This window comes from Stylophora pistillata, chromosome 8 (genome assembly GCF_964205215.1).
Source record: "Stylophora pistillata chromosome 8, jaStyPist1.2, whole genome shotgun sequence".
Taxonomy (NCBI): Eukaryota; Metazoa; Cnidaria; class Anthozoa; order Scleractinia; family Pocilloporidae; genus Stylophora; species Stylophora pistillata.
Window position 1 is genome coordinate 12903641 of NC_142526.1, and position 9796 is coordinate 12913436.

General features: G+C 40.1%; 1 protein-coding gene across 6 annotated transcripts; it reads right to left on the reverse strand.

Annotated features, from left to right (window-relative positions):
- Positions 1–641: 641 nt before the first annotated feature.
- Positions 642–9796, reverse strand: LOC111332809 (uncharacterized). Of its 6 annotated transcripts, none has more exons than XM_088729663.1 (9): positions 9589–9796; positions 8410–8555; positions 6312–6346; positions 5413–6084; positions 4691–5064; positions 4062–4327; positions 2618–3687; positions 2011–2152; positions 642–1802 (listed from the first exon to the last, which is right to left on the reverse strand). In XM_088729663.1, exons 2-9 carry the CDS (start codon positions 8548–8550, stop codon positions 1281–1283), a joined length of 3222 nt encoding a protein of 1073 aa, XP_088585789.1. In that variant the 5' UTR covers positions 8551–8555; positions 9589–9796; the 3' UTR covers positions 642–1280. The 6 variants fall into 6 exon arrangements, with proteins under 6 accessions (XP_088585789.1, XP_022793995.2, XP_022793996.2 ...); XM_022938260.2 differs by having other exon boundaries at positions 8410–8584; XM_022938261.2 differs by lacking the exon at positions 9589–9796 and adding an exon at positions 8677–9457.

Sequence of the window (9796 nt, forward strand, 5' to 3'; positions counted from 1 at the left end):
AAGCGTAAGAGTTGCCCGAGGCGATAGCCGAGGGCAACTCTAGCTTCTCGAGTGCTCTCCAAACTTCCCAAGTGCTCCATAACTCGATAGTGCACAGCTGAAAGCATGAACCAATTGTTTTAGAACATAGCCGGTGGAATTGTGCATCAAATGCGACGCGAAAAACGGACAACAATATCAGTTGAAGCGAATCGTGACGGCGCTGATACCGAGTCTCCTTTTCCTTTGTTTTTCTCTTTTTCTGCCTCATTTAAGAACTCTAGCCCATGGGAAAAGGTCGAAACATTGTCTTCGTTTTCGGACTAGCAGGCCGAGTTTCTGTTTGTATCCATTATTGTCGCGAAATGTATTATTTTTCCCCGCACTAGCAATGGCCGCTCGCGCGAAAAAAAAATTCTGGCGAAGTCGGATTTGCTGACGCTATCAGCGTGCACTATCGGGATTTTGAGCACGCTTACGTATAATGAATTTGATTGCGCGACTCTGCTAGCTATGTTCTAATTGAAAGTTGCAAAGCAGTCAGAGAGGATACGGTTCATACAAGCTGAACAAACGGTAACATGGTTGGTATAAGTCTTTTCTTAAATTATTCTTCTGTTCAAAAACGCGCGTGCCGTAGATACGAATACCACAAAATATAATTATGGACGCAAGTGTAAAGTTTATTATTTCAAATTGTGCATTGTGATTTTATCTCAGGTACACGTACAATTTTCTCTTAGAGATATATCGAAACTTTTTATCGTGGCAAATACATATTTTTTGAAAATCAACTGTTGACAAACTGAGAGGTTGAAATTCAAAAAGCAAAACAGAGCGCAGGGTAAATAATGATATGTTTGTCGCTACATTAAAGTAGAATTTTAAAAAATCTAAATGCAAAAAAAAGTATTTTGGGTGAAGTTACAGAATGATAATGACACAACTGTACATATCGTCAACATAGGCCATCTTAAGCGCGTAAAAACAAGAAAAAACAAAAAACAATTCCATTTTCTAAAACACAGTAAAATCCTGCCTAACTGTTTTAGTCCAAATAAATTCCGTTGGCATAGTATTTGACTGAAAATTCGCCGGCAATCATGCAGTTCACAGATATTTGATTTCTACTCCATCACACACCATGCGAATTAAAACTATATACATCATTTAAAATACATCCGGCTTCCCAAGCTTTCCAAGATAGATTATTACACAATTCACTCTTTCCTTTTTACCTCAAATGGCAGTACACAACAATCCATTTGACACATTGTGGTAAAATACGCACACCTTTAATATTAATTTACAGATTTCTTTTCTTTTCTGTACCTCCGAAGCGGAGAGTGAACTTCGGGCGAGGATTCTAACGCCACATCTTCGTAATTTTTTCTAGAGTTTCTCACAATAACACCCGAAGATGGGGCTCGGGTAGAAGATGGCAGTCCATGAGATTTGCTTCGTTCCCTAGGGTTCGTATGTGAGGCCGACCTTGTACCTCTCTTTGTCGATCGGAGAGACTTCGCCTCTTCCGATGATTGATCGATTTGTTGACGAGGAAACGTATCCGCAGTTGATCCCTCTGTGTCAGTGGATGGTAGAGGTGCTTCGTTGCATCGGATAGCTTCGGTGTAACGATCGATTTTACGAAGTGATTTTCCGAGCATACTACGAAGGTTGTTCGCATCCTCTTCGACTGCTTGAAGTGATTTACCCAAAGATTGCCGGACCTCTCGTATTTCATCGCTTTTTATGGCAGCTTTGTTACTTTGCACCATTTTCTGCTCTCGTTCGTTGTGGAGTTCAGTTTGGAGGAAGGCAACCTAAAACATCAATTAAAAAGCATAGTTGAGCTTGCTCTGTTATGACGACTAACAGTGCTGAGATCTGGAGACAAACGAGGCAACAAATTAAAGATGGAGTCTCCCAATCCAGTTAGTACGATATATCAGCTTCATGCGACGTCAGAATATCAAACAATTATTAAAAAGCCTATGCTTACTGTTGGGTTGAGACTTTTCAAATAATTACCTGCTTCTCTAAGGCCTCCAGCTTTGCTTTGTACGATCTCTCTCGCTTCTCGGAAGTCTTCTGTGTTTTTTCCAAGGTCAAATGTGATCTTTTCGCCTCTTTCTCCAATTCTTGTTGCTGTTTCTCTGTTATTTCTAACAAGCTATGGGCAGAATAAAACAACCGACAGGAGGAGCGTTTGGAGACTGGAGTGAATAACTGATTACATGAATAGCTTACTGAATGACTTACCGACTCACCACTTTATTAACCCACTCACTGATTAATTGATAACCTGTCTGACAGACTGACTGACCAACTGAGAGACTAAAAATTGTACTGAGTTGCCGTTTGACTGACGGACTGGCTGACTGACTGACAGACAGCCTGACTTGGCAGGCTGATAACTGTAATATGTTGCCGTTTGACCAGCTGACTGACTGACTATATGACTGACTAAAAAATGTGTCGAGTCACTGTTTCACCGGTCGATTAACTAACTGACAATTGTACTGAGTCGTCGCCGTTTGACTGACTGGGTGACTATCTGCAGGCTGACTACCTGACTGACAATCTGAACCTTCTTTATTGAACAACAGAATAACTTGATAAAGAAGACATTTTTTACCTTTCCGTGTGTTTGACTTGCACCTGTTGAAGCTCTTTTTCTAAAGATTCCACTCTCTCTTTTAACTCTAGATTTTCTTTTGCCGCTTCACTCAGTGTTCTGTTCAGAGCTTCTTTCTCTTGATTTGACTCGAAGAAGGATTCTTCAAACTCCAATCTTTCTTTTTGGAGCCTATCCAGCGTCTTTTTGAGAACATGGACGTCTTTGCCGATCCGCAAGTTGCTTTTTTCTAGATCTTTCTTCTCAACCTCGAAGGAAGAGTTTTTTTTATGCAGAGATGAATTCTCGCTTTTAAGAGCATAAGTTTCGCTCTCCAGCTCTTGCAGTTTCACAAGAAGTTCATCTTCATGTTGTTGACGCTGCATCAAGAGACCTTTTACGTGCTTCACTTGATTTTCGAAGTCATTTATCCTCAGTTCAGCCTCTTCTCTGGTTGTCTCCAAGAAGCTGACTTTTTCAGCCAACACACGGTTCTCATTCTTGCAATCTTTCACCGTTTCACGAAGTGCTGCCACTCTCTCGTGTTGCAAACGCTTGTCGCCTTCTGAGCTTTCAAGAGACCGCTGAAGCTGAGCAATATGATCTTGTAAGTTTTGTGAGCTGCAGTTGCTTTCACTCAGAGAAACCGACAAAGCCTGTACCTTTTCTTTTAACCGCGTCTCTTCTTCTTCCCCTTTGGACACAGCACTGTTAAGTTTCTGAATTGCAAGGTTTAAATTGGACACATTGCTCTCTAATTCTTGATTTGCCTTTAAAGCACCACTTAACTTTTCACGTAATTCTCTGTTTTCAGCCTCCGCGTCTTGTTGAACCCGCTTTTGCCTTTGCAATTCCCCATCCAAGGCTTTCAACTTTAACTCGTTCTTCGTTAGTTCCCCCGATGAAGATTCCAATTGGGCCCGCAATGTGTGCTTTTCGCTTTTCAGTCTTTTTTCGGTTTCCCGAAGTTCTCTTATCTTCTCATGTTGCTGCTTTCTCTCGCTTTCCGACAGGCTCAATGTACCTTCTAACATTTGCAATTTTTCATTCACACCATTTCTTTCTCGCTCAACCTTTTGAATTGCCTCCTCCTGAAAACAGGAAAACAGCAGTTGCAGGAGGTTTTGTCTTTGTGAACCGTTATCAAGTTTCTCTGCAAGGAGGTGCTGATTTGTCAAAGTATGTTAAATCAAGGTCTGTAAAACGGGAAGTTCACCACCACGGTTACCCAGGCGTTCAGGCCAAGAGCATGCTACTTTGGAAAACACACTTACTCTGACGGTTTGTTAGTGTCTGTTTGCACGACTGGGGGGAGAAGCACCGTGGTGATGACGTGTCTCTTCGAAGAACACAGCATAATTAATTAGCCTTGGCATGTTCTTTTCCTTAGTGCGTAATACGTACCTGTTTAATAATTTATCGAAAATTTTTTCTTACAGCTGACACCAAAAATTATTCACCTCACCTGCAACGTAAGCGCAGTCTCTGAGCTGTTCAGTCTTTCTTCCAGCAATCGTTTCTGTTCTCTTAATTCGTTTATTTCCTGATGCACAGCTCGGAGTCTTCCATCCAGGGCTGCTCTTTCTTCCTCCAACTGAGCCACAGAATTCTGTAAACTGTCCACTTTCACTATACTCTCCTCTTTCTTTCTTTCGATGTCCTTCAGGTTCTGTAGCAGCTCACCTAAGGACGATTTCACAGCGTCTGGATCTATGTCATCTGAAGAGTCATCTACCAAAGGGAAAAAAACAGAGTGATAGCGTTCTGTAGCATAATCTCAGAATTTTGCTTTCAGTGTGAAGAGTGACGCTATCATTGAGCTGAGCTTGGTAGCTCAGGTATTTAGGTTTAAGATAAATTCTTCGATGTCTTGGTATTGTTCCGTCTTTACCAGAAAACTGACGAGTTCAACAGTTCTTGGCATCGGTCACTTGACCGCAAAGTATGAGAATGGAAACCTCCAGAGTATCTTTGACTCTGATAGGGGCGATATGACGTACAAACATGTGCCTCAAGAACCCCGACGCACCGTCTTTGAATACCTCGACCTAAAAACCAAGGATACCACCTGTTTGAACCTCAAATGGGACATACCTGAGCCCGATCTTGGTCGCCCTCGGAAAGATCTTTGGTTCTTCTTCGGACTACTTTCGGTTGGCGAGGCAGGTCGGGACTGGGATCGTAAGCCAAGTGATCTTCGGAGAATTGAGTAAAGACTTGACAGCTTAAATTCTAACTCATTTTTTGAAGCTTCAACTCGAGAAAGTTGAGATTCCAGAGCGCTAATTCTTCCATCATTTCCAGACAGCTGAGCTCTGTAATTTTCCCGGTCAAATGTCGTTTGTTCGAGAAGATTTTCCATTTCTCTCATTTTGCTTTTGGCTTTCTGCTCAAACTGTTTGAACTCCTCTATCTGAGCTTGGTAATCTTTCTCACGACTTGCAAAGGTGTCCTCTGCTTCTTTGATCCTTCAATACAAGGCAAAGTTTACCAGTCAGGGGAAGTGACTCTAGGGTACTTCGAGGTTTAAGGGCGTGGCAACTACATCGTAAAAGTTGATTTACTCTCTAGAAAGTGGCACAGACTTCTTCAGTGTAAGATTTACAATAGGGTGTTAACATGTTAGAAGGGAACTTAACTAGGATAAGATACAGTGATGGGTTGTAGCCTAAGAAGGATTTTCAATTAGACTAAAGTGACAGAGGAAACTTAGAAATTATCTAAGTTTAGTATGGTTTGATGTCAAGTTTGACAGAGCTTTTTGGCTGCGCATGCAAAAGCCAACAACGTAAGTATTTACAAGTTTCTTTTCTTACCTTCTTTGAAGCTTCGCCCCGTGCTGTTTTGCCTCTTCCTTCTCGCTCTCCACTTGTAGTATGCTTTGTTTTAAGTTATACGCCTCGTGTCGTGACTCTTCACGTAAAGATTCCTCGTGTGCCAGTCTCTCTTGAAGATCTGAAGCTTCTCTCTTTCCCATCAAGCACTCGCTGCTGAGAATCTTTACTTGACGCAATGCCTCTTGTAGTTCTCGCCTCGTCTCGGCGCGCTCCACTTCGAACTCTTTCAGTCGGCTACGAAGATCGTTCGCCTCCCCAGTGAGGCTCGCTCGACTATCGTCGCACACCCTGAACTTGTTCTCGAGTTCGTCCAGAGCTCGTTTGGTCTCAGTCCGCTCACTTTCAGTCTGTTTTACTTTATCTCGTAGCTCTTCACAAGTTTTTTTAAATGCATTCCTTTCAATTTCTTCGTCTTTGATTTGTCTTCTGAGCGCTAAGTTTTCTTTTCTTTGTGTCTCTTTTGCTTCCTCATATTCTCGCATTTTCCTATGCGCATCCATGAGGTCTCTCCGCACGTTGTCACGAGTCTCTTCCGCCATGTTCAACTGCATCTTCAGAGCTTTAATTTCTCGTTCTGCACTGTCTCGGTTTTTAATTGCTTCCATCAACTGGTCCTTCGCACTGTTTCCGTTCTGATAATGCGTGGGGGAACTAAAATTAACGGTTGAAAATTACAATTAATTAACTCTAACTGACTGGTCTCTAGAAAACTACCTCTTACGTGAAATAATCCTGAAATTAAAAGCAATTCTGTTCATAAAAATCGTATTGTGTGGCCAAAGGACTTTTTTCAGCCAGTTTAAGAAAGGCGCGCGGGAAAATCCAGAATTGTCTAAAATAATTGCATGGGTTATGTAACATGCACGAAATGTACATACCTCAAGATATCTTCGCTAAACCCTATAGGATGTTCCTAAAACAAGAGAGAGATGTAAGTGTCGATCGACGCAATATTGTCCGTCGCGTTCCTAGACCGTATTAACTTAATATCAACGATTTAAGAACACAATTCACAAGCTTCGAACAACACACAACAACAAATCTCTTGCATAAATAGCGCTATCTACTGCGAAGGATCGTGTATCATACATAACAAATCTCTTATTGCTCAAAATAAGATGTACTACCGTAAAATATGAAGAATATTTTTTTATGATTAATAGGGAGTTTTTAGAAGCGTAGTTTGAACATTACTGGAGGTCATTAAAGTAACCGTGAGGTTTTCGAGCTAGCCCCAAGGCCCTGACCATTTTAATTTAGTTTTGTTTTTTTTTTTTAACTTAAAAAGGGGCAAGAGATTATGTATGCTTGCGAGATAACGTTCTCCACGCGAGATGCCGCGCGTGAGAAGATGGTCGAGCAAACTTGCCACTTCATGCGAGCGAATGAATGTATGCAGTTTGATTTTCTTCCACGACATAGCTACCAAACGACGAAAATTGTAAAAAAATCTTCAGTGGAAAGTGAGGGATGGAAACACAACATGGTTTACCCAAGTTTACCACTACATCACACAACTTTCAGAAATGTCACCTAACACGATTTCTCCTCTATGATTTCTCCTAATATTGCCCCTTTGTGCGAAAAGTACTGAGAAAAGGCAATAGCTAGGTTCAAGCATAAAAAAAGTTCTTTTGCAGGTTTTCGAGGTAACGTCAGCTCTCATGGAATAAATTGTCAAACAAGCTTTTACTAAGCTTTTACTCGTTTCTGTACAGTAGCAGTTGACATTTCAGTGACAAGTCTGGAATTCGAAAGTAGAACTTTGAGAATCCGCGAAGAGGCTATAAGCAGGAATTGCCTTTCTCCAGCGCTGTCATGAACCACTGATCGCTTATCAATGTTAACAGCCAAAGTATAAACAGATCTCAAAACTTTTGGCGTTAAAACGACTCGCTCTAAATTTCAAATCAAGACGTGACTGAATGATGACAAGAGAGCTAAACATCCGTCTGAAAACATGTCAAGTGTGTTCACGAAGCCCACCTCTTCAAATTTTCACTCACCTCCTAAAAATGCAAGTCTTGTTTTCTTTACAAAGGGCTGACAAAAATTATTACCCCGAAAACACTGAAATTTCAAGGTTCAATAATTTGTTTCATCAGGGCAAGAAACCGTTATACATATCTTCGCGCGATATGTAAATCACCGAACGCCTAGCTTTTATGTTTTGTTTTCCTTTGTTTTCGATGTCACAGGAGGTTACACTTGAAAAGAAGTTATGAAATTTGAATTTTTGTTAAGAAAGAAAGATAAAGATAGTGGCAAACTTATAAGCTTGGGTAGAGAGGACCGAACAAGGAGGTCACTAGTCCACATGTTAAACTTAAACAAAATTTAATCCCTTACAACAAATTAACTTTACTTTGTAATTTTAGTCAAAATACCTGGTCAAAATATAAATTACGCTGTTCGTGTTGATTCATTACTTGTTAGTACTCTCAAGTTAGATTGTAAAGTAAACAATAAGAACTAAAAATAAACGTTTTTCATGATTTGTGAGACAAAAAAAAGTACAAAGAAAATTCGATCGTATATACGGTAGCACTTCATTGTCAATGATATTAAAAGAAGTATTCAAACAATATCATGAAATATATATACACAAGTACCTGTTATAGCGATACCTTGGTCGTAGAATAAACTATTACAGTTACTTAATATATATCACTTTCTCTGTTGACTGAAACATGATTACGCCGGTTTGCAGATCAATTCCGCTGAAATAGAATTGCGCAAGCCTTTTTTCTCCATCAGACGGCTGATAAAAAGCTTATAACTGACCAGAAAATATTTTATCGATAAACGATGACCTTAAGTCACATTTCTTTGCGACCTGGTCGAAGCAAAGTGTACTCCATCTAAATCTTTATACATTGCTCCTTTGGCGTTACGTTTTATTCTAGTTTAATGTACGTAACGCGCTTAAAACTGTCAAGCTTCATGATGATGTGTTCGTTATTAATGTAAACATACCTTAGTTATTCCGTTCTCTTTTGGAATCTTGACGATACCTTTATCTGGACTAAAATCATCCTGATCAAACCCAGCAGAATGGTAACCATTAAAGACTCGAGTTTCGGGCAAAATCTCGCGAGAGTCGCTGTCATCGTACATTTTTCCTGCCTGAAAGACGAGGTCAGTTTGACACCTCAAGAAAAAGAAAAGCAGACAGCTGATAGACGTGACGTTGTGAAATTTTTCTATCAAAATGTCAGTCAGGTTTTCAGTCATGTGGTATACCTTGCTTAGTCTCCTTTAGATGTCACTTAGACTCAAATTTCAATCGCGAAGTGTGTTCAATCGTCTCATGGAGAGGTGGAATTCGTTTTCCTTACTGACTTTGTGTACTCACGCACTATTCCGTTAAAATTCAAATATGTTCATAGTTTATGCTCCTGTGGCACAATGAATTTAAAAGAACTCGGTTCACAGACTACTGCCCCCTGGACATTACACTTAATGGGTTTCTTCAAACATCCAATCAGAGAGCTAAACTTCAAGGGCCATTGATGGTTAGCGGAACTATAATTATAACAACTGCCAGAATGAACCTGATTGCGTTTATTTGAACACAGTGCTGAAAAACTAAATATGAATTACTACGTACACCAGATGTTTGCTTACAATTTAATTCACGGGCGCAAAATTTTACCGACCACCAAAAATTGATTTTTCGTTTACTCAAATTTGACTTTAGGCCGAGCTTTCGGTTGAATTATTTGTTTTGGTATTTCACTGTGACAAGGTTTTGAGTCGACTCCATTCAATTGGATAAATCTATTTGCTGTAAGGTGAATTAGGCGTTTGCAAAGACCGCTATCGCCTGAGAAGGACCGGCAGGTATCAGTATAGCTGAGGAAATACGAAAAAACTTTACGAGTCCTCGCGGGTTTAGACCTCTAATCCAAAAAAGACAGCGCTTCACTATTCATTAACAAAGATATACTAAAACATCACATCGATAGAACTTCTTAAATTTTATATCGATATTATTATGATGACAACTGACAAAGATCTTTCTTAAATGTCACCGTAACTATTTGAAATTGTAAGATTAGTTATTCCAAAACGTTCTACAAGGCCTTTCACTGTTTGTCATCATATTTCGTGACGGTATTACTAGTTTTAAATGTTATGAACTTATATACTTACCTGTTAGACCGAAACCACAAGACCGTTAAAAGGTCGTGCTACTATTATCGTATTTGGGGATTCAGCAACCCAAGGATGAATCAAAACAGGCTTATCGTTCTGTGATATCCGGTATAAAACATGAAGAAATAGAGTGGTGACACGAAAAAGAGTTCCTTCACGCAAAGGGTTCAGCGTGCAGCCGAGTATGCACAAGGTGCCACACCAA